Here is a 25,553-nt window from a genome sequence, read left to right as displayed (position 1 = left end):
TCCTGCTCTTGGAATCTTGTGATTACACGGAATCTGAGCTTTCCTTTGGAAGAAAGAAAACAGTTGATTCCAGTTTTCTGAGAAACTCACAGAGAAAACTGTAGTTCTAAGAAGCTTGGTGGTGTTACTTCAAGAGCATGGATCAAAGCTGATGCACGCTTTTTATAAACTCATGGTGACTATAATCACGCTCCATGGCAATGGATGTGCATAGATCTGTGCTAACCAGCATTAGGGTATTTTAGTTAATACTGGGCTGCTGTAGCTGATTAATAAATAATCCATTTTATCAATCACGGTGAGGGTCTCATTTTCCAGTATTGCTATGCTTACGTGCCATGTACTGAAAAAGAAAGTTTACCCTAAGCTGTGCTTTAGGGTAGAGACAAGAGAATAAATGTTTGGTTAGAGAACTGTGCTGGACCCATTCATATGGGGTTCCTGAGCTAGGATCTACAGGAAGCTACTTAAGCTTGTATTTATTGTAAGTAAGTGATTCGTCTTCTCCTCCAAAGAAGACCTTCATCAGACTGAGTGACCTAAATGCTTTTAGGTGCCAGAAGTCAGGTATGTGCACCCCAAGGCCAGGAGACACCTTGCTCTGACACCTGCACTGCAGTATGACAAACTCAGGGAGCTTGGTGCGCTCCAGCAACATTCATTCATGTCATGGAATTATGGACAAAATGCCAGGAAATGCATATAAGTTAAAACGTTGATATCCAAGTTATTTACACACTGTGATAGCCAAACATACCATGATAGCTGAGCTACTGAATATTAAGTATTGCTGTCCAGTGAAGGAGTGACCTAGGAAAAAAACCTCATTGGTGACAAACAGAGTGATTATTCTGTGTAGTATAACTACAGCTGTGAGTGTGGAGATGATAGCTGTGTGCTTCTAATATTAAAAAAAGCCCCAGAGGCTTATGGAGAAAGCCACAGTTTGGGAAATGATAGAATTGTAATTTCTCGTCTTGGTTGTGTTGGTGGTTTTCTGCTCTTTTCTCTCTCCCTTATCTTTATGTGGTCTTGTCTATTTATACTGTAAGTAAGTTTTCCAACAACTGAAATTATTTCTGGGATGGTACCACAGATCATTTCTGGATTCAATCAGATTACAACAAACAAAATCCAATGGGTTTTGGTTTGTTGGCTGTTCAGTTTTACTATGTAACTTATCACCTATTGGCCTACCTTATTTCCAGTTCAGGTTTTGTAAATAAGACATTATAATTCAGTACCAATGTCTGTCTTGAATACATCAGGAGAACCAGTCTTTTAAAACGCATTAATGTTGAATTTCAAGGTCTGTTAAGCCATTATATTCAAATGAAGGCATTTCTAGGGTAACAGCTCAAATAAAACCAAAATGAAAGTTCTCAAAATATGTTTCCAATATCCAGTCCTGTGCAATAAATATTATTCAAGGTGAATGGCTTCTGTCCAAAACTAACATCTCTAATCTTCTGCTGGCCAAAATACACAATATAAAAGTATGCACAGGGCATGCTTGAAGCTCACGTTTGGGGCAAAGCTCAAAGTTTTCCATTCAGCCTTATCAATGGTTGTGCTTGAAAAATAATAAGGGTAGTTTATAGCACTATCATCTGCTCTATTCACTTTGATTGACCACAAACCTACACAACCTTCTGTCAAAAGCAGAGCAAAGACTGGAGGTCATGATGTGCAGGAAGTCAAAAAGGAGTTCCCTGTATTCTTCCCGGCTTTTGCAAGGCAGTGAGTTAGGCTGAAGGATGGAAAAGCTCAGTATTTCATCATGGATTTGAATAAAACTATGTGCTTTTTGCAGCCTAATTATTTTTTCACCTACTAGCCTGAATTAACAACAAACAAACTGTGAATCCTAAGCTATCTCTCACTGCAGAGACTTGAAGGTTGCATGGAACCATCTGCAATGCTGGAGCCCAGGCTGTAGGGCTGGTAGGAAACTGACATGATGGTTTTCAGTCAGACTTTTATCAGTATTATTATGATCACTATAATCATAGGGGTTTTTTTCCAAGGTGAAAAAGCATTGCTTTTTTGTAAAGAAATGTTTGCCTTGTATTTTTCTGCTTTTTTGAGTCTTCTAACTATGACATTTTCATCACATAGTTGGGATTGCTGGTTTGTAGATGACCTAGAAAGAAAATTGCTTTTCTGGTTTAAATTGTTGTATCCAAAGGGATTTTTTTTTCATCATGTTTTGCTGGGGTTAAAGAAAAGATCAACATGCCTTATTAAACATAATAGTTTTTAAGATGGACACAGGTTTTTTTCCCCATAGACATTCATCACATTCATGAAAAGTAGCCGCTTTCAGTGAGTGTAACGTGTCATTACTTTTTCATCTAAGTCAGCAGAGGTACCATAGGCTACAAAATGGAGGAATGTTCTAGATGTCTCCATAGAGAGACATAAGGTTAATTTGGTTCCTGTGGTCTTGAACAGATTTTGAATTAACAGAGGGGTTAATTTGGTTCCTGTGGTCTTGAACAGATGTTGGACAAGTCATAATTCAGCATGGATATATCAGCTCTAAGCATTATAATAGCAAGAGGAAGTGGTAGATGTTTTTTGCCCTCTAGGTTGTCCATCTGCATTAATACAACTGGTTCAAAGAAGTTCTATTGATTAACAGGATACTACATCTTTATACCCTATATCCTATAGACAGACTAAGTTCTGTCCTCATTTGTGCTCGGAAAGGTTGTAGGCTTGTGCTTATATAAAATGAGGGAGAGAAGAAAGTAATTCCAGTGGGATTATTCCAGACTTCAAAAGCAATTTTTTATTGAGAAAAAAGGTGTCTTAATTTGTGTTAGCTAATGAATTAATCCCAGGGCAAAGAGGGAAATCGGTAATTTCCAAAGAAGTTAAATAGTTTAGTTAAGGATAACAGTGGAACTTAGAGGGTTATCTTGACTAATGACTTACTAAGTCATAAAAAAACAACTGGTACTTTAGGCTGTAGCAGCTAATGAGTTAGGTATGCACCTGTTTTTCTAATGGGCATAGGCCACAGAGAGCAGGACCTGCTTTATTTAGTGTAAGCTATGCTAATGAGATAAAAGAAAGTAAAATAAAGAAGTTTAGCAGAATTTTACTTATTGGACAGCTGCTGTAAAAGGTAATGGTTAAGGAAAGAAAGAAGGCATTCATTTGGTGTCAGTTCAGACATTTGCAGAGTTGTCAGAAAACAAATATAGAAAATATTAATTTATCTGTTTCACCATCGCTACTGATTAATAGGGATGTTATTAACATATACAACAACAAGAAAAATAAGTTTACCAGTTGAATAAATACATTTTTCTTTTTCTTTTTTTTTTTCTTTATATGAACATGTATATTTTACAAAACCCCATAGCACTATGGGAAATAAAGATCCTTCTACAAAAAGAAGATGTAAGTCAGTGTTACAATAAAGCTTTAGAGTTTCAAAATGTATCTGGGCAAAGAGACAAAATCAGCTAGAAGGCACTACTGAGTCACTGAGACGGTCCAGATGGTAACTGTTGTCTTAACCTCCAATTCGTTCATAAATTATCTCTCTTCTCTATTCCAAGGGATTGCACGTAATACTAATGTGGTCAGGAAGGCTGCAGTAGATTCAGGAGTAAAGAAGCTATGGCCACGCAGAGAAGAGAAGTTACTGATGGCCATAAAAGCCTGGCTGAAGCTGAGCTTGTAGGCTGAGGCTGGGATGGGCGATCTGAACGCGGTCTCTGATCCAGTTGGTTTGAAATCCAAATGGGAGGTTTGACTGTGATGTAGCCATTGGTTATCCTGATATAGGAAGGCAACGTGGTGGTGCTAAGAGAAAACACAAAAGAAGGAAATTAAACTCTGTGAGCCGCCATTCTACGCAGTAGTAACCACAACAATGACAATCATCACTGTCATCATTGTTTGCATGCATTAGACATGCAGGGAGAGCCCCAGGGGCTGGTAAGTGTGATGATCTAGAAACAGTTCTGATCCAGGATGCACCTCAGCTTCTGCCTGCTGGTAGAATATAGCCAAAGGAGGGATCACTCTTGCTATGTCTAACGTATTGCATTCCTTGTTTCAAGCATTACTGGCAAGCACCAGAGACTGTGGTAAATACATCTTTATTCTGACCCAGGATGACATCATTCTTATGTTCTTAGGTACCTCCTTGCCACCAAAGGTCTCAAAATTAGTCATGTCTCAGAGACATGTCTTATTTACCATGGACTGGATACTAAGTACAGGAGGGGCCACAGAACATGTCCTTTCCCTGTTTCACAAGCCATAAAGAATTCCTCAGGATCCCCTTTCACAACTGATAACCTTGAGCATAGGAGACCAAGCACCTTGATTTATTTTTTCCCTGGCTTTAAGCCATTTTGAATTAAATCACAATGCCAAAACCAGACTCAGTGTGAAGTTTCCCTGTGCATTTGCTTCAACAGTGGTGTGATTGCTTATTGATTGTAGCTTGAATTAGTACTTTGATTTGAATTTGCAGGTTGGAATTCATCATGAGTCCCATGATGCTGTAGGTCAAAAAGGTCCATTTTTTGGAAGTTTTAAGTTGTAATCTCCATTTCATAAAATGCTTCCATTGCATCCATTATTGGATGATCCATATTCCTCTCAGAGCAGCACAACCAAGCATGCAAAATGTGCAAGGTGAATTCTGGACTTAAAACCAAGGCATTCTGCTGTGAAGCAAGGCGAGAAAAGACAGGTTCCCCTGAAAACAAGATGTGACACTAATACCTGCAGATTTTCTTGTGTTACTTTCTGATCTTCCATAAAAGGGATTTGGAGGCACTGAAAATGACTGCCACATAATTTCTTATGGGATAAGAAGCTATGCAATCTTCTAATACTTAGCTATGGCATCTGAGATCCTGACCTTTGAAGAAAAAAGGCCACATCTTGCCTAATATCACATAAAAGGAACAATACCTTGCTCCAGATTTATGCACAGTAATAGAATTTAATAGCGTTGAAAGCTTTTGTCTTTTTCTGTTCAAGCAATGTCAAGACAGCTTTTAGCTCAGATGCTTCAAATGTGTTGAGTTAAACACAAAGTGTGTGGACATCTGATTCCACACAGAAGAGGGCCCTAGTAAATACACACACACATGGGTCAACATCAAATCCAATAGACAATCACTGTACATTACACTTCACCCTGGGTTTTGGGACAATTACATTCATTTCTTCCCTCAACCTTTATATTGTCACCACATCTTCTGAGTGGGATAAGTTGTTCTGTAGCTAGAAGTGATCTTAACTAATTGCGATGAATAAGGGTAAAAAAACACAGGCAGTCTTGAATTAAAGACATGGGAATTACTTCATAGGAGTAGATAATCCATCTAACCAGTATTAGGACTTTGACAGTGATAAGTGGTGCTTGTTCCAGAGGAACAAATTCCTGTAAATAGAGAATTCTGAAATCAAGCCTTGCTGGAGAAAGCTCTTACCTAAATTCCCATGGTGAGTGGTAGGTTTATGTCTTGAACTGATGATACAAGACACATAGCTTTAGAGCTTCTTCTGTATTGCATCAAAACTGCTGCAGTCACTTAATACAAAGAGTTGATCTGAGAGAAGCTAATGCTGCTGTTTCAAATTGGCCCAGCTTTCCTAAGCAGTTAATTTAGTGCTGTCAAAAATGACACCAGATTAGACACTCCGTATCCAAGCTCCAGTGGTATACGTAACGTAAGTATAAATGGCCTTGCTACAGTGAATACCAAGCATCCTTAAAGCATACTTCTGACAAAACTAGGTACTACATGCTCTGAGTAATTCAACAGAAATGAAGTCATGCTCCAACTTCTGATCCAGATCTCTTTTATCCTGTTGAGCGATGCCGTGTTACACAGACCTGACAACACTGACAGTGGGATCACAGTTTTGGGGGTTTTCCCCTGTACCAGTTTTCCCTAAGGTCAGTATGGGTAGGTGCTCATACTCATCTTTTGGTTACTGTTTGTCATTTTACAGAACTACATCATTTAGCCCTAATTTGAATTTTAAACAGCAAGGAGGGTCTGTTTTTCAATTTCACTTTAACAAAGGCTGCCAAAATGCCATTCAGGCTTGCAGTTTGGGTGTATCCTGCTTCTGACACATTCTCTGGGCTTGATCCTCCAGTGAGATTAAAACATCCCTCATACAAACTGCCTTTCTGCATCTCAGGGATGCACTGTGTGAGATGTCTAATGGGGGACACAGGCTGGCCAGGGAAACCCTGAAAGAATCCCGAGGCCATTTAGCAGCCAGCTACATCTAAGGGATTCCTAAAGCAGCCTTAAATCAACATTTTACGTTTAGGATGGTGTTTCCATTTTCTAGTCAACAGACAGAACCTTATTATTAATTATTATTTATTAATATTATTATTATTTCTTCCTTGAAAACAGGTACTTTTGGGGGGAACAACCACCCCACCCCCAATTTACTCAAAAGACCTTAAAGACCTGAGAATTTTTGACCACCGTTCTCCTGAGTCAGTGAGGTAATATTCTGTTTTCAAGACATCTATTTTCTATAAAGGCTTCTTTGTCAAGATAAATACTGTTAGGTGGGGGTGTTTGTTTTTAAGAAATCCATAAGTGCTTTATAAGAAAAGAACAGTGTGTTTCCATTAACGTGTACAAAGCATGCTAATAGCAAATGAATCACAGTTTATCCATCTAAGACATTTTCTTAAATGCAACTCTACTTCTAGCCAACTGCCAGTGTGGTTTAGAGGTATTTAAAGAGAATGACTCCTTTTACCAAATGCTACAAATCTCCTTGTAAAAACTCTGGTCTAAGTCTGTGACTAGGTTGTTTCTATATGAAGGGAGAGAAACCTCTCCAGAAGGTGGTCCACCTCATTCCAGTGCAGGTCTCTAGTGGGGACATACTCTTGCTTGGGGTCTTTATCTTCCTGGGGATTACAGAGACAGGTTAGATTATAATCTAATCTTAGACGTGGCCCTGGTGTCAGGAGATGACTTCTCCAAGCTCCCTCTGAGCATGTCTGGTTGCGTACACAGGATCTCACTGACCCTCATCCTTCCCTAAGGATGAAAGCAGCAGCAGCAGCCCCCTGAACTCAACTGGAAACCTTCCACTGTCCTCAGGGAGGTTTTGAGCATTCCTGAAATGAACATAGAGAGTAATGAAAAGAAATCACAGATCTGAGGGATAACCATCTGAGTTATTATCACGCCCTCTCTTGCCAGTTCAGGATATTCTGTATTTCAGTCTTTCGTGTCTGATAAAAATATCTTTAACAAAACATTCCACATGATCTGTGGTGAACAGGCAACCACTGGTTCCTCTGTTCATACCTCTCCTTTTTGCTTCTGTGTATGGGATTGTTTTGAGGATTTGGAAGACTCCAGGTATCTTTTAGCCAAATGACCTGCGGTATCATATTCATGAGCTTGTACTTTAGATCAGATTTTCTGATCAGTGCATTAGTCATACATTGTCTTACCATCATTAGGACGTGTAAAACTTTCCCCAGAAATGGGGCCTCAGGCACAGGCTTTGTGAACAGACCCTACTGAATCCAATTACATGATTCAAGTTCTCTATGCTGGGGGCATGCTGGAGCACCTCCATGATTTGGGAGCACTTTAAAACTGGAAAATAAAACAAACACACATGCAACCCTTTGGGGGCATTTCTGTTCTGGTTTAGCTTGTGAGGACTTTGCAAAGAGCTCACAAACTGATTTTTAGCATGACTTGGTTTACTCATATAAGCAGGGCTCATCTGATCACATGTGACACTACAGCAGAATGGCAGAAAATAGGACCAGGAGGGGCTTTCTGGCCCATCTGTCCCAAAGATAGGAGCAAGATCTACACCCTTTCTCACATCTACATCTAATCCAGTCTCAAAGAAACGCTATTAGGAAATGATAGCAATTCCAGAGTCTCTGTGGACATCTATTCCAGCATTTCACCATTCCTGATGTCCAGAATTACTGCCTAATGTTTCACCAAACCTCCCTTGGTACAACACAAGTCCGTGACTTCTCCTGTCCCCATGGACAGGTTTATTCTTTTCCTCTTCTCAGCAGCCTTTTATGTGTTTTGAAGACATAACCACGTTTCACCTCAGTTTTCTGTCTTCTAAACAGTTTCCTCTGCCTTTCTTTGCAAGTCCTCAGGTGCTTTCCCTCCATCCTTTCATCTGCTCTCCTCTGGCTCTGCCTAATTGCTCAGTGTTCTCTGGAGTGAGATACCCCACGCTGGGAACAGTAGGTGTAGCTGACATATTGCCAGCACTATGCTTTTTGCAGTAGGTACCACTGCTTCTTTATTTGCAAAGCAGAAGACAGTCCATGAAAAACATGCAATCTGCAGGAAGATGGTCTTTTCACCACTTTTTGCCCCTAAAGTCCAAACTGCCTTTATGGTACCTATTCTGAAGCTCCTGGGAAAACGATGGTGCTCTGAGGCAGTGAGGACTGACTGAATTATGGTGGTATTTCCATGCATTTTTGATCTGGTGCCTTGCCTCAGTCCCAGCACGGGTTTCTGTTCACGGTGGAGGAAGTGACCCTTTCAAGCAGAACTTACAAAGTGTTTGGGGATTTTTCTGGATCAAAGAAACTATAAAAACACATGACAACTATTTTTAATAAACGTAAACAAATGTGGACTCAGACAGCCTTTCTTACAATAGCATCTGATGAAAGAAGCTTATCAAGACAACGTGCCAGCAGAGATTGAACCCTGAAAAAATGCATGTTTCAATTGAAAACCTAAAGAGCTAGTAAACTGAAAGAAAATTTTTGAGTAAATACAATAATGGCTGTTTTGCATTTGTGATTTGATGTTAACCTTATGATGGTTAGGGGTTTTTTAAGTGATATTAAGCATATGCTTCCTGTTTCTTTTCAAACAAATTTTGCCTTTTTTTTTTCCCTTTTCTTTTAATGAACAGATGTGAGAGGAGTTGATCACATTATTTTTCTGGTGATCAAAAATAATGTTCTGTTAGTGAAGACAATTATTCTTGGAACTAACCAGACCCATTTATGTCACCAGAATTTATTCATCAAGACTTGAACAATACATCTGCTCAAAGCACTGGGACCAACCCGTTGCAGTATCTGAACAAGCTGGCTGGAAACAAGTCTGACCACAGGTATGGCAGGGAAGAATAGGTGCTCAACCAAGAGGAAAACAAATATATCGGGGGCAGGGGGGGAGTCACAATAGAAATAAGTCACGAGGATTTAACCATAAGAGTAACCTCTTACAGGGAATGTCAAGTCTCCACCTCCTGAAATCTTCATATTATTATTTAATGTGTCCATATGGACATTCCATAAAGGGATTCTTTAGATCAGCATAGGCTTCATTCCCCCCAAGCTCCATTTATCTCTCCACCACTGACTTCCTTACGGACACTGTTCTTGCAGCCTGAGGGATAAATCCTGCAGCATGCTGAGTCTCCTAGTCCCAAACTAGCAGGATGCTAAGCACTGCAAGCACATAAGTTCTTCCAGCAAGGCTAGTATTCACATACCTACAACTCAGCGCATCCTGAAGTCCTTTGCAGGAACAAGGCCAAGAGGCTCATGCTCTCGCAAGGTTCAGTTCATTAAAAAGAAATAATAATACAACCTGGATCTGATTAAGGAATCCAGTTTTGGACCAGAGGAGGCCACTGCTTATTGGCAGTAGTGTAGTAAACTGCCTTTGCATGTCTGAATGAGTAACCAATATCACACGCTTGTTTGTGGCCGATGGGATAAACCAAAGAAAAGCCTTATCTCTGCTCTTATTCCTTTACCCCAGGGTTATTGGGAGCCCAGATCTTTGGCCATTTCCCACACTACAAGCATCCACCCTCTCTGAGAAGCAGCTGCAGCCACGCTATCAATAGAGGGGTCAGGTAACCACCCCGGGAGCATTTCAACAACCCGTCACTGTTGATCTGAGCTTTCCTTCTGATGAGATTCAAATGGGAACCATCTTTCCACCCAAGAGCAATGTCGAGCTCTGATCCAGCCTTATTTCAATGCTTTGGCTCTTCTGGAGACTGACAGCAAGCAGTTCCCCTCCTTGAAGTGGGCACCAGTGAGCCTCCAACCCCTGTGTGGAGGCAAAGGGCAATGCACGTCCACTGATACAGGTCTGTTCCCCCATGCTTGCTCTTTGTTAGGACCATGTCTGCCATGGCTTATCTTTAGAAAAAAGGAGAGGATATTGAAGGAAAAGAAGGAAAGGGAAGCACAGGTTTCAGCAGGCATTGGCTCTGAAAGGACAGAAAGCTGTGAACAATCATGCCAGGACCCTCAGCCATATTGTCACTGTGTACTGAAGTGCAGGAAGGGTGGTGGTGATGAGCAGGACCCAGGCTGTCAGCAGCACCTGCAGAGGGTGCCATCAAAGATGATCACAGGCAGTCCTTCAGATGCCCTGGTCTACAACAGGATTTAAAGGATGAGATTAATTGTAGCTATGTCAGATGCAGGCTTGTAGTTGGAGCTATTCAGCTGTATTTGTGGGGAACAAGATGTCTCCAGAGGACAATCCTTTCCCCCCAAAGGCATGTCTCTGAAGTGGGCTAGATGAGCTGCTTCTGAAGATCTCTATCTTTGGAATTCAGGTCTCCTGAACCCCAGCCAAGCTCTTGCCCCTGTGAGAGCTTTAACTCTCACAGTGAAACATCTCACAGTTTAGGATGGGTTCCTAAACTGGGATGGGGCCACAGGGCGGGGAAGAGGAAAACTGCTGATTCTGCAATGCAAAAAGCAGCAGCTGGCGGGGATGCAGCTCCCCTTCATGGTCGTGTAGTGGCTCCCAAAGCATGGGCATGGCAGGGCTGCAGCCTGCTGTCTCCTCTTTGAGGTCTTGACTCTGAGTGACAGAAGGTGGCTTACTTAGATCAGGATCTCCAGGGAGGCCATGATGGTGTAAGCAGGAGAAGGCTCAGCACTGAAATGCAGCTGGGAGATTTGATTTTCATCCCTGTGTCACCCACCGAGGAACCATCAACACTGTGTTAAATCACTTCACTTCTATCACTCCCCTGACTCTTATCTGAGTGGAGACCCTGAAGCGTTAGCGTGACACCAGCAACATTAACCCAAAGTGAAGTGTTTTGCAGGCTCTCACTGTGATTTGGAGTACCCGATTGCCTGGGCCACCTGCAAAATACCTCCATGATGACAAATACAGCCCCCAGTGACACCGACCTGCAGCGGGGCTGAGAAATACAGGAACATCCTAAAGCCGCGTTGTTATGGCAAAGCGTGTTATTTGCTCTGGGGCCAGAAGAAGGGATGGAGATGGGACGGAAGGGAAGGGATTGGGGCAATGGAGCCTGCTACATCAGAGACAGGGGAAAGAGGAGGACTTTGCTGTCACAGCAATACAGCCTGAAGGTCCTCCAGGCATGGAGATACAGTGACGTAAATGTGGACATGAGGATGCCTCTAGCAGGTAGGGAAGGAGCAGGTGAGAAACAAACCCAACATAGCCCAAGGGCCCTTTTTTGAAGTGAATTTCCAGGATGTGGGAATGTTTCCTGCACCTCACAGTCAGGCTCAGCTTTCCTGCAACCCCAGTTGGAAACTGTGTATGGCCCTTTTCAGCCTCCTGCCCTGAAGTCCTTCAAGAAAACCCTGCAAATACAAGTCCTGCACCCACACATGTGGCAGTTGCAGAATCAGACCCTCCACTCTTTTCCAGACAACTGCAGAATGGTGTAAAAACACAGAGTGTTGTAAAACCCAATAACCTTTGAAGTACACCCTCTGAGTAATTACCCCATTCCCATTTAATGACTTAAAGATGTTATATTCCTCTCTGATTTGGCAACAACAAAGATTCTGACCTTATTAAAACCAGCCCATCAGGAAACTACATGTCATCCTTTTAAAAAAGAAAAAAGAAGGAAAAAAAGAGGAAAAAAAAAATCTTTAAAATCCCTGTGAACAGTAATTCAAGATACTGTAGCTGAAGACCCATGATTTGTTGTACAGTGTCTGGGTGGTCCTGAGGCAGGAGATGACAACATTAGCTCTTTCCTTTGCCCTTCTGAGAAATGCTTTGATGATTCTCTAATATCCTAAGAATATCCCCCTGTGATTCTGCACTGGGACGAGGCAATCACAGAGCCGGGATAATGCATCCCAGTTTTACCCAGGGCCTGGCCCTTGCTAAGAGGGGATAGCAGAGCCCTTTGTTTCAACCAGTTCTGCACTGACATCTGAGCCAGGATGTGTTCATGATAGTCTAAATAGTGATGTGGGCTCAGAAACATCCACAAACTCACCCCTACCCACCACACACATCTGGCTGTGTACCTGATTTGTATGTGCAATTAAGGCACTCATCATCGCGGCTCAAGTAACCAAGCGCTTGTTTCACTGTTCCTTGGACAGATAATGATTGCAGTTCTTGCAGCCAAAGTAAGCAAGAACATCACGGGTGCACACACAGATGGGCTCAGCATTGTAAAAAATCTTGCCAGTGATGCAAGATATGAAGATTTTTGAGCAACCTGTTGATACAGAACATGTTAAGCGTTAACTTGATGGTGCTGTAATCAGGTGGTTTTGAACGAGATCCCAAGCATCAGAAGAATATCTTCCTTTTGTCTGTACTTTGCAAATAGCCTGCTCTCCCCAATACAGCCCCACATGCAAGACGATTCACATTTTTGGGGTGGTCAAAATCATAATCCATATTTTATGTCTTGGGCTCAACCTTTCAATTAATTAGAACCAGTGACTCGGTCTGCCCTCTCCTACGTGCACTCAAGTGTTTGTTTGGCATTGTGTGGCCCCTATGGCTCAAATACTTTTTGCAGATGCACAGAATTAACCATGCATGTTTAGATGTGCTTGGGGAACACATACATTCATAGAGATGTATATACTTGACCCTGTCACTTTCTTGTTAAACACTGTAAAAGGTATCAACTTTCCCCTCCAGATTTAAAAATTATTTAGAATAGGCAATAGTGGGGAAATACCTAAAACATCCTGTCAAATTAAGTGTTTTCTCCAAGACATACAATTATTTCAACTAAGATGCCTGTGCAATGTATTAAAGAACAGAACGAACAACGAAAATATAAATTGACTTAAATGGATGTCCAATACACTGCATTTTTCCATTTGATTTTAATTTTCTTTTCCCTTCTCCCTGTTCTTTTTCCATCCCCACGTAACAGTTTTTCTGTCCGCTTAGTCCGTATCACATTTTTCTCTCTAATTCACTGGGCTCACGTTCCTGCTTGTATTTTTCCAGAGTCTCTCTTTAGTAGAAATAATTAAGATTGAGTCAGATCTTTGAACCTGTTACATGGAGGAGGATTAAATTCCAGCTTGTTCCACTGAACAAAAGCCCTGGCTTCTTTTCCTTTCCAACAGACTCACTCACAAAATGGAAGAAGGGTCATAGGGCTCATCTGCCAGGCAAAAATGCCAAGGACACTAAGCTGCTGCATTGCCAACAAGGGTTGGGTTCCTCTTGCTGCTTGCAAAGCAACTACAGTGATACCAGCCACAGCACAAACTCCTTCTGCCCAAGCACTTCCAAACCACCTGACAGCCTGGTCATGAGAAGCTGCTTGCTGTCCTGCAGGACTGGGAAGGCTGCAAAAGCTTTCCCTGCTGGGTGTCAGAACCCGGATCCCGACGTGTCCCTGCAGAACTGAGCTTTTGTGAATACCATTTGCACCATGGCCCTCCATGGTACTGCTACGTGAGGCATCCCTGACACCCAGCAGCTCACAGGCTTGGCTCCCTCGCCTTCCATTGTTGTGGGCTCAGGACCCAGGTATAATGCTGACTTTGTTCAGTTAAGTTATTCAGGAATTGTAAAGAGGAGATCTGAGTGAAGTCAGAATTCGGACTGGCTTTTTCATAATTGCAGGAACTCAGCTTTTATAGCATTAAACCCATGTGAATTTAAATAAATTCTACTTCTTCATCCCAGTGTGTAACTGGACTTAGACCACAGACACCCTTTGGGTCCTGCTGGGTTTTCAGCATGAAGCACAGCCCATCCTGCTTGGACTCTCAGGGAATCAGATTTCCTCCTGTTTCACTCTACAATGAATCTGTCTTCCTAGATAAATTCGCTACCACAATATAATTGTGGTTAAACCCCTCTTATAAACTAACTGCCCACCACAACAGTAATGTCATCTTCCTCCCTGTCATATTTTTCTTCACTTCATTTCACAGGCATGACACTCACTAGTCAGAAGGGAAATAAATACCAGAACCAGAAATAAATCCTATGTCCCTTACCCTATTCCTTTGGGCTGGCATTGACACTGTTGTGTGTTTGCGTTTCCACTGAATTTTAAAGACATTTCTTTTTCTTTGTGGTAATTCACTGGAAGAGGAAGTTTTTTACATTTTTATGGATTTTATGTAGCTCTGGTCAGTCTGGAGCTTTACCTTGAGGAACAGCAGATTTGCAATCTTTCAGGGCTTAGATAATGCTAGATATGGGTATCACTCAAATATACAGTAAGTCCAAATTAAGGTTGCAGTGCTTCAGGTTTGTTCTGGCTTTTAGATGGTAACTGATTTCCTCAACACACCTGTGTATCCCTGGGGCAGAGAGGGAGACAGCCATCAACACAGCAAGCAGTGTCCATTCAGAGGTCCCATCTTCAGCCCAAACCCAGCTTTTCTGACGACTCTATTACTCTATTAACTCTTCTCCATGATGGGTGGAGTGCAAGGAGAAGCCATGGCATGGATGGGTTTCTGCTGCTTCCATAGCCTGAGCAGCAGGGGAACGTCTTGCTCTTGACCCCAACAGCTCCAGACCTTGGAGAGGGACTTTTTACAAGGGCCTGTAGTGACAGGACAAGGGGGAATGGCTTTAAACTGAAAGAGAGAGGATTTAGATTAGACATTAGAAAGAAGCTCTTCCCTGTGAGGGTGCTGAGGCGCTGGCACAGGTTGCCCAGAGAAGCTGTGGCTGCCCCATCCCTGGCAGTGTTCAAGGCCAGGTTGGACACAGGGGCTTGGAGCAACCTGGTCTAGTGGAAGGTTGTCCCCGACTGTGGCAGGGGTTGGAACTGGATGAGCTTTAAGGTCCCTTCCAACACAAACCATCCTGTGATTCTTTGAAACCTCATGTACACAAGGGTCCAACCTCCCTACGGGGTCACTGCTGGTGATACCAGTCTAGGGAGCAATTCAGTTCACTCTGAAGGTGGAAACAACCACATTTTATCAGCTGAGTAGTGCTGCACATTGGGAGTCTGAATGTGGAGCTCGATAGGGAAAACACACTTGCTAAATGTAAGAATCTGTACCAAGAACTGCAATTTAGAGAGCACAGGTGCTTCACTATCCACTGCTGTGTTTAAGGAATCCAGCTTACCCTGGGCATGAGCCCACTCAGCACTTTTACAGTGTCTGCAAGTGCAGTCAGCCTTGCAAGTATAACACAAACCACACTCTTCACCCACCCCAAACAGCAGGGTAAAAGTGCTACTGTGTATTGAATTTTCTCTGCCTGTTGAACCAGACAACTTATTTTTCAGCTGAGTGAACATAAAGAGTTTTGGAGAGCTGTGTTAAAGTGCAGTTTTAGATGTAGTGGAATTCCCTTTACCTGAGGGTACTCAGTGCATTTTCCCTTATCTATTTGACAGGAGCCAGAAGTAGATTTTTTTGGTGTGCGATAGACAATATGCCATGAGGAGTCGTAGTTAAAGACTCCAAGGAGCCAATCCTCGCAACATCTGGCTAGGATAACCCTGGATATGGAAAATATAAATGTCAAGGCTTATATTTATAAATTGGAAGGGCCATGACGACATCTGCTAACAAGCTTTCTTCCAGAGCCCATTTGCTGTACATGGTTATTCACAGGCAACAATAAACATGTGCATGGATCACATGCATGGTTTGCCCTTCCTTTTAGTTGCTGAAGGAACACACACTCCAGTAACACACAAACGCTCTGTTCTCACAACACAGAAATACAAGTGTTTGCAAACCTCTTGCATACCAGACCAGAGTGGGATACACTGCTGGAACAGACTAAAAATAGCCGGAGAAAAATCCTTACATTAACACAGAAGAAAGTCAAACCCACTTAGTGTTAACTCTTTCGGTGGAATAAGAAGTGCCCTCCTTTTTTGCCTCACTCCACAGGGGACACTTTGTATTATAGGTCCAGTCCCGAAACCTTATTTTTATGACTGAGTAGTTGTGGATGGGAATCTCAAGCCTTAAATAGAGTCTAACTATTCAATCATGGTAGCTTAATATGGACATTAAAACAAGCTATAAGTAAAATAAATTTGCTTCTACATCTATACCCACAGGAATCTTTTCTTCAGCTTAATGCCAACTGTAAATGCATTTCTGAGAAATAAATGAGAATTAAAACTGATTCAATACATAATCATAAAGGTTTTGTTAACAACTTTTTGTAGGTTTCTTTGCCCCCATTAGGCCCCCAACACTCCTGGCACTGGGCACCATCACAGAGACTGCCCATGATGCTCCCAAGTTGTCAAGAGAAGGAAAAGCATCAGCAGAAAGCCTGGACTGCTTTATGATGACCATGAATTTAGCAAAGAATAAATGGAGCAAATTCTGTCTTGTCCAGTCTGAAGTGCTCTTGGCCACACATGCATCTGTGTGAAAATGGCAGGAAAAACAAGATGAAATAACATGAAGGAGATCTATGGCCCTGGCTAAAAAATGAAGAACAATCCCTAGCTATGCCTCCTACCTCCTGCAGTCTGAGGAATGCGAGATGACAAGAATATGCTAGCTACAAGTGAGACATGCTCCCATCTCAAAGAAGTTCTGCTGAAGGCTGCAGGCTCCGAAAGCCCACACTTTCATCGGCATGGACTGACTGCAAAGTGAAGCGCAGTGTTTGTAGGATCACCACTTCCTGCACGGTGAACTCACGAGAGGCAGAGGTCTGAGGATGAAGATGGAGATGCTGGAGCAGTCCCTTTCTGCTCCTTCCTCTAGGCCTCATGCCAAGTTCATGCAGCCAGAGTTAAAAGGGGCAGATCGACTGAGTATTGGAGAAAGAGAAAATTTAGGCAGAAAGTGGAGAATCATCATGGAACTGAAAAGTTAACAGGTTATCCAAAATCAAGAGGACTCCTGGCACTGCATGTGGAAATGAGACTGCACTGGCTGAGAAACAGTGGAACAAGTGGGGATGTGCATCACAGAGGAAGATATTATCATAACTCAGCAGCTGCTCCTTCTTGAAATTGAATCCTAAGCAAACATTTTGTTTGTGCTGCATCAGATGGATCTTAGGCAGCTTAAAAGGCTAGTGGTGGTAAGGCTCTGTTCAGCCCAAATCAGAAATACAACAAACTAGGGCAGCTATAAAGACATAATACAGATTATCTTTACTCAACACATCCCAAATGAAAAGTAGAAAACAAGAAAGGAAGAGAAAGCTCTTAATAGGTTCCATAAAACATCTTGCATTGTATTTTCAATCTTAATCAGCACTGAGGAGGAAGAAGCAGAAAGTGTTCTTGGATATCCAGTGCTGAAAAATACCTCACTGTTCAAAAATCCAGGCTTTTGTGTGCTCCAATTTTGTTACTTGCTCGCCTTCAAAAATATGGATTTAATATCCATGACGGATTTAAATTTCATGCAAACAAAATGCCTAATGCATTACCAATAATTTAGCTTCACGAAATAAACCTAAAATCTATATACAAATCATGTCTCCATTTCCAAGAGACTCCCAAGTTCTTTTATCTCTTCTGATTTTATTTTCAGGTATTTATAGCTTTCATTAAAACAGGGTTTGCATACTGCTTCTATTAATTGCTCATACTGACGGTGAGACACTGAAGCAATAGTGAAGGTAAATATGGAAGGCTTTTGCTTATTTTATTGTAAGTTTATCTCTGCTCGTTTCATCAAGAGAACAACCACAGAACAAAGTAAAACATAAGGATCTTTTCGTGTGTCTAGCAGGTGAAAGCGTGGCTGCACATCTTTTCAGCCCCATCTGGAGGATAACAAATGAACTCTTTGACTTTGCAAGGGGAAAGAAGTTATCACTCACAGCCAGCTGACAGGGAGGGTCTATTAGCATCGAGATACTACAGTTATAGACATGAACATCAGGACTTCCCGTCCGTTACTGTGATGCACGAGAGAGTTGTGTGCTGAGCCCAGGCTTCACAGCTTTAATTAATACATTCTGTGCACTCTGACCAACCTCATAATCCAAGAAGCCTCAATAAAAACCATCTAGGGAGGGAGGATATGTCAACACTGTATCATATGTTACAGTCAGGAGATTTACCTCTTATTTATACCGCACTAAGTTATACCATGCTGTTATTTTACTTCTACTGGAGGGCTTGTGTACTTGGGGCTGTGCAAAGGGCATGATAAAAGAATTGCCAATGTCAGTGCTTGTTTAACTGTGGCATCAAGCCATATGGTCATCTTAAAGGGGGATCAAATGGAGACAGTAAGAAACTATGAAGGGGAAAATGCAGTATTTCCCACACTTTGCTCTCTGCTCAGGAGGAGCTGAGGACACCTTCACAGAAGCAAGATTGCATGTTCAAGAGAGGCATGCAACACTGGGAGAGAGAAGGACCAACTGAAGCACTGCTTCACTGCCCAAAACGTCTTCTTCTGACCGTTACATATCCAGAGTTCATAAAAGACTGGTCAATCTTTAAAGAGCTCTAAAGAGCAGGCTTCCTGCCAGTTCCAGATACAAAGGTTCAGCTTCTACTGAGCAACCAAGAGGGAGCATTTGTCCAGGAGGTGTTTTGAGATCACTTGGCATGACGGAAGGGTCTTGCACCCAAGCTGTCAAACCATGAGATTTTCCTGATGAGCAGATATTAGTATGCCATGCCCTGGAGATGGGGGGCAGTCACTGATAGGGACCGCGATGATGAATGTTTCCCGAGAAGGAAATCCTGCCAGGAGAACAGCAAAGGAAATGGTACAAAGAAATGCTGGAGGAAGGAGGGGCACAAAACACAATAAAGTCCCAAATACCAATGAGGTGTGACAAGGGAGGGCAGGTGGGGCTCCAATACATCTATGCTCCCACTGTTCCTGGCTGCTGGAGAGGTTGCTTTGGAAGACAGGTTCATTATAACAAGTTAGAAACGTCCTGAAGCTGCATCTTCACCCTTGATTGAAGAGAGGGCAAATAAATGCAGTGGTGGCAAACTGCTTACTGGGTGGCACAGAAACAGGCTGAAGAAAGGAATGATCCCCTCTCCCTGTGAGTATGCCAGTAGGCATGCTCTCTCCAAGCAGTATCCTTAGCAGGGAGGCAGATAGATAGAGTAATTTAAACAAACAAGGCCCCAGTGATGGAAATTTCAAGCTCAAAGCTACCATATGGAGGGAAATCATCTGACCACAATTTACCTGTTAGACTTCAAAAGTGTCTAGGTCTCCTCTAAAGAAAAGCAGTCTTTTCTTTAATGAAGTTAAGTACTGTATTTCAGCACCGTGTGTTGTGAAAAGGAAGCAATTTGGATTCATTTACTGAAATTTACCTTTCAGATGCAGTTAAGTGAAATTAAAAGTTTGTCTGAGTTGACAGAGTTCTGTTTTCCATCACTGCATTGTCTTGAAAGAAAGGATAACAGGCTAAGTGCTTAAATTCCATCCAAACTGATAAGGTTCACTCTGTACAGACACACTTAGTGCAGTTTATTACACATTGTCTCCCTCCATCCATCACTGGTATAACTTTTTTTAACCTAAAATAACTTACTTCCAAAAGAAATTAATATTTGTGATGTTACTGCATTCATCTGGGGCTAAATAGTCAGCACTGGGCTATCAGAGAAATGCCATTTCCAGTGACAGAGGGAATCCATTTTGCTTCCCACTAATGGTAGGTTCTGCAGAGCTAAGCTTACCTCTGGGACAAGAATTTCCTTTCTCTTCAGATAACTGTTTTTTTCCTTTAATTTCTTTCCTATGCAAGTGAAGCATCTGTGTGTCCTCAGTGTCTTTCCAAACACTATCTTTACCCAGATCTCTTCCTCGGCAGTGGGAATGAATCTTTGAATTTACCCATTACATCCTCTCTAATTCTTTATTCCCACCACTGTTTTTCTCTCTTTCATATCCCTCAGCTGCCATCGCTCATTCCAAACCTCACACCATATGAAACACCCTCCCAGTTACTAACTCCCTTCTCTCCCTCCCTAATGGCCTCAGCAGCTATAATGCTCTACCCCAGCTGGGAGAGAGTCTCTGTTCTCCTGGTCTGGTTTTGTTTGTAGCCTTAAACCTTTTATCTGCTAGAACAAAGGTGTGATGGCTGATCCTTCATGGCCTACTCTGAAACGTCACAGACATTTCTCTACTCTTTCAATTAACTGAGCAGCTCATCCTAAAAAGCCAGTGGATGATCTGTAATTAATTATTTATATTACAAGGGGAAACTCAGCTAACATAGTGTCAACAGGAACAATAACACACTGTGTATGCCAAACTGCAGCCTTTCAGCCCAAGGGTTTTGCCTCCCCTCCCTGCTGCCCCAGCTGGCTTTTGGCTACAGGAGCTAGCTTGAGTTTAAGTTTTGTCTAAGTTCAAATTCCTCCCAAAGACAGACTTCAGATCTGCATATTTCTGCAAAATCAAGCAGTTAGTTAAAGAAAAAAAATCCTGCTCCTTGAAATCTCCCATTTAATTTTGATTCTTGAAAAACTATTTCAAACACAAACTGCAGCCAGGCAGGACTTTTTCAGTTTGTTTAGATTTTGGGGGAAGGAGGCAGAAGGGAGAGGAAACCACACATTTCATCAGCATTTTTTATTTTGTAATAGCCTTCAGTGTAGCCGATTACCCAGGAGATCAGCAAATCTTAGCTCTGTCAAAGACAGGGAGAAGACAGAGAAGAAGCTTTCTCATCCTCCGCAGCAGTACTAACCCTCCAACACACAAATCTAAATACCATGCACTCAGGGGTGCCAACTCACATGTCTCAGCTGTTAAGACAGAACAAAAAGGAAAGGACGATCTCTAAGGTATAGCTGAAAGTAAATACTAATAATGATGTGTGACATTAAACGATGACTCATTTTTCACGAGGCCATTTCAGATTGTAGCTATAACCTCAGATCAGACCCAAACAACTGTGTGAGCTGAAGTCTTAGTGGAACCATTAATTATGGATTTCCTGGCTTTTATAGGTTCGAGTCAGACCTTTGATGTTCCTTTAAGATTGTTCTCCTGTGTTCATTTCCTTTGTTTCTGTGTTGGTAGCTTAAAAAAACACCCCAAGATTTCCATGGAAGTGTATGAGATAGCTGAGAAATGCATAGTCCATAAAAGCCCTGCAATTCATGGCTCATAAAGTCCTCTAATCCACGGTCAGTAAAGCTTTGGAAAAGAGCTGTATGAACCACAGTCCTTTCACAGTTCAATGAGGTTCATAGAAGAAACAATAATCTGGTTTAAATTCACCTGGATTTGTCCTCCACCTGTGTATCTCTCTTTGACTTTTCAGGTTGAAAAGCAGTTCAAACAGCTGAATGCTGGAGACCTCACACAGAAACTAAGTTGCAGCTTTCACACAAAAGCCATACAATGACCTAAATCTCTCTCTTTTGTCTCAAAGGTAAGTTTCAGATGACAACAGGTGAGTTAGGAAACTCAAACTGGAAGAAGAACCATTTGAAAATATGGGACCACAGCTCAACGTAATACTATATGCAGAGGCCTCAGCCCATCTACCACATGGGGTAGATGGGGGTCTCAATTTAAATATATGCAAATGCACAATGGATCTATGGGACAGGCCAGAGTGTGAACTTCTAGTACAACAATTACTCATCAACAGTCTCACTGTTGAGTGCTGTTGAACATTGCTGAGGCAACATAACAAAAGTTCATGTGCACAGGTAACACTCCACTGCCCATATTATTAGCCATCCTAGCCATTTCCTCCCCAAAATGATCACCCTACGAAGCCTGGTGACAGGCTCACATTTCTGACATTTCTGTTCCTTTCTTGCCAATCAGAAAGGAACCAGTCAGAGAGAACTCACTGTTTATTGTCTTGTGCAAGGTCCAGCTTGCAATTAATGCTGATGAAACCCAACTGCCAAAAGCACAATATGCAGCAGCTGGTTTATGAAAGTTGAGACCCCATTCAATTTATGGGGAAACCAGAGCTGGTTGTGAGCCTCTGATTTAGCTGAACAGTTTGTATTTTTTGTTTTGTTTCGTTTCCAGGAAAACACCAGAAGTTACTCCAGAACTGTAGAATCACTAAAACCATCTGAAAGCACTAAGGCAGACTTCCCTTCTTCCAGCCTTTCCTCATTTCTAGGCCTGTGATCTTCCACTAATATCTCCCTGGGATCTTTCAGCAAGGCAGGCGACACACAGTGTCTGGTTCATCACCAGTGTGGTGGGAGCGGAAACTTACATTTCCTTATCCCAGTCTCCATCCTTGTGAAATGGAAGTAGAGGGATTAAAGGTTTTGATTCAGATGAAATCTCACAGGAGAGCACAGAGCAAATAATTTAACTCTAACTGGGGAACTACCCTTTTAAATACTTTTCCTAGGGACATTTCTTACTGAAACTGTTTCTTACAGAAACAGCATAAGGCATAAAGTCCACCAAAGCTATACAAGCACCACTGCTTTAAGCTCCCAGCTGCACATTTCCACAGCCATATCAGGCCCAATATCCAGTATCATCTCTGGCTAGACAGGATGGGTGCAAGAGGATTGTCCCTAACTGCCAGCCTTCCAACAGATCTATTTAAGCATCATTCTTGCATGACACATATGGTGAGCTGGACCGGACACCCATGTGAAATGCTGGGACATCATGGGACACCATGACTCATCAGCCTCCAGGCAGAAGAAAGATAGAGAAGTCTCTTGTCCTCAAGGCAATCAACTTTGTTGAACTGAATTAGTTCATGCTTAAACATTTCCATCCTCTGTGGAGAGGATCCAACCACTGAACACAATCTGAGACCGAAACACCCGAATCCTTCTTACCAAGGCTGACATTAACCTCAGAAATTGCCTTACTACATTAAGATTAATATGCACCACCTTAATAACAACAACTCTTACCTCATTCACCGTGAGAATACAATAAACTACCAAAAAAAAAGAGGCAACTTCTCCATTAAAAAAGAATGAACTAAGAAAAGAAATAAAAATCCCCAAACACAAGTAAGTAGAGTTTTTTCCTTAGCAAAGGGAGAAGTCTTTGAGATACACTGATTCATTTCACTAGCAAGGAATTTAGGTGCTATGAAAATGGGAATAACAGTAATGCTCAAAGACAGTCATTGCATGTATAAGCAAGCAGCCGGTTCCCAACAGATTATTTCAATCCTTTTACTTGTTAGGCTGTTTATCTGCCCATGACTTGGCCTGGATAAAGGCACTAAGAGCTTCCTCAGTTTTAGAGGTGGGAGAGTAAGTTGCACAGGAATCCTAAAAGCACACATTGAGAATCCCTGGTCAAACATGAAGGCTATTATTCAACCTCTGAATGGGAATTTTTAACCTTGGACCAGGATTGAAATGGCCACGAAAACATGTCTACCTCCATTCTGTTCACATAGAAGCCTGAGTTAAGTACTTTTTTTGCCTCATTTTTTCAATGCAGCCTGGGATGTTAAAATATTTCAGCCCCAGATCACAGTTAAGACTGAAAGTCAGGTATGTCAGAATCTTAAAAGACTCCCAGGTTGGAAAATGGGCAAATCTTTGGACTGAAAACTGACACTAAAGATTGGAAAATAATTATTGTAAGAAAGAGAGCAAACAGAATATTTTCCATTGTAATTCTTTTCCTGTTTTTACTCTGACAAGTCTTTGTTTCTGCATATTTTAAATATTCTAAGCAATAGCTTTTTTTTTTTCCTTTACTTTTAGATCAGATGTGCCCACCAGCCTTCCCTCTAGTTCTTTATCAGGCTCCAAACCATCACCTCACTCCCTGTCTTTCCCATTTAGCCTTTTGCTAACCCTTCTTAAGATCTAATCAACAAGAGCTGGGATCTGTAAAGAGCAACCAGTTAGGGGACAGCAGGAAGAGGACAGGGTCCATAAAAGTTATGACTCACCTGTCTTCTATCCGAACCCAGAGGTCATTGAACTGCCTCTGGCGATGGTGTTTGTGCTGCTTCTTGTGCCATTTCTTCTGCCTGCCAAACTCTTCCAGCTGGCTGATGCTATCTGGCAACAGGAGGTGAGGAGACAGGCTGTCTTCTTCATCCATCTGCAGGGGCTTCAGGGAAGGAGATGTCAGTGGGACCTGCTCAGATAGCTGGACAGCAGGCAGGGCTGTTGCTGAGGACCCTTCCAAGGATGGGCTTGTCTTTGTCATCCTGGAACTGCAAAACACAACATTTAAACATTTGATGAGTGAGGAATTGTACTAAGAAAAAATAAAAGCAGAGGGCTACACTCCTCAGTGAGTGCTCCTAACTGCTAAGAAGATGTACAAGGAGTTTATTTGCTTTGGACAGCAAACGAAAGACAGCAGCAGCATTTCCTATCAAGCTTTCAAATACAGACTAAACTGAAAAAAGGGGGAAAACCAGCTGATATGCTATTGTTTTCTGGCATTTTAATTACATCTTACAGGCTTTTTTATAGCCTGTGGTAGGGGTCAATGTTACCTCCCCCACTGGGCTGAAGGTTAAATAGCAAGACTGTGACTGAGGAAAACAGGTACCTTAACAGAAGCAGATCTTAAACCAATGAGATAATATTAGTTCCTTTTTTTTTTTTTCCCCCAGCTTTGGATATCATCTGTGGAAAACAAGTCACTGTTTTGACTGCAGCAATAATTACGCTTGTTCATCTGAATTAGGAGTGGTGACAGGGAAGCCCAGGCTGATGACATGTATGGTCTAGTAGCTAGGCTACCGGGATAGGATATGTGAGACCTGAACTCTAACATTTTTTGTATAGTGGAGAAATAGAAGCAAAAAAGGTGGCAAATGACCTGTCCAAAGCCACCTTGAAGAAATACTGTCAGAGCCATTCACTCCTGTTTGAAACTCTACTGTACCACCTTTTGCATGTGGTACTACACAGAAAAAAAGCCTTTTTATTGCTTTAATCTTCTAGAGTTTCACTAATTTTAGAAAAAAGTCAGTACAAACTCCTTTGATATGTGGTCAGTGATATATGTGACATGTACCATAGGTACACATATACATACATAGACACAGAGATACATGTTACATTTGTGAGCTATCTGAAACAAAACTACAATAAACAAGTACTGACATAAAGTGATTCCTCCCCAGACTTCAACAGAAGTTCCTGTTTGGTCTTAATTTCAAGAAAGAAACTTTTTCTGTCCTTGGGATGGGCCAGTGAGTTGTAGGTACAGAAAATGGAAGAGAATTAATAGGCAATATGAAGCTATGGTCTGCAGAACTATTTCTATTACATGGATGCTATGACTTTTATGACAGAAACAATTAAAGCCACGTGAAAAGTTTTGCCTCCTGAGTGAAACCAGTAAGACATTTTAATGAAAAAGTAATAAAAATCCTAAACTTCATTGGTGACAATGTACA

The 25,553-nt window shown here is 41.8% G+C and overlaps 1 protein-coding gene across 1 annotated transcript; it reads right to left on the bottom strand.

Moving 5' to 3' along the window:
- Positions 1 to 2,776: 2,776 nt before the first annotated feature.
- LOC104406855 (metalloprotease TIKI2-like) lies at positions 2,777 to 24,305 on the bottom strand. The gene is made up of 2 exons (XM_010015999.1): positions 24,084 to 24,305; positions 2,777 to 3,819 (listed from the first exon to the last, which is right to left on the bottom strand). Exons 1-2 carry the CDS (start codon positions 24,236 to 24,238, stop codon positions 3,597 to 3,599), a joined length of 378 nt encoding a protein of 125 aa, XP_010014301.1. The 5' UTR covers positions 24,239 to 24,305; the 3' UTR covers positions 2,777 to 3,596.
- Positions 24,306 to 25,553: the final 1,248 nt, after the last annotated feature.

This window comes from Nestor notabilis, unplaced genomic scaffold, assembly GCF_000696875.1.
Source record: "Nestor notabilis isolate BGI_N333 unplaced genomic scaffold, ASM69687v1 scaffold9210, whole genome shotgun sequence".
Taxonomy (NCBI): domain Eukaryota; kingdom Metazoa; phylum Chordata; class Aves; order Psittaciformes; family Psittacidae; genus Nestor; species Nestor notabilis.
Note: the sequence above shows the minus strand (reverse complement) of the source record. Positions and strands in the feature narration are given on the sequence as shown.

Coding starts and splice junctions, on each gene's coding strand:
- LOC104406855 (XM_010015999.1), bottom strand. CDS start 24,238: ATGGATGAAGAAGACAGCCTGTCTCCTCACCTCCTGTTGCCAGATAGC. Junction 3,820..24,083: donor TGGGTTCGGATAGAAGACAG/GTGAGTCATAAC, acceptor GTTTTCTCTTAG/CACCACCACGTTGCCTTCCT.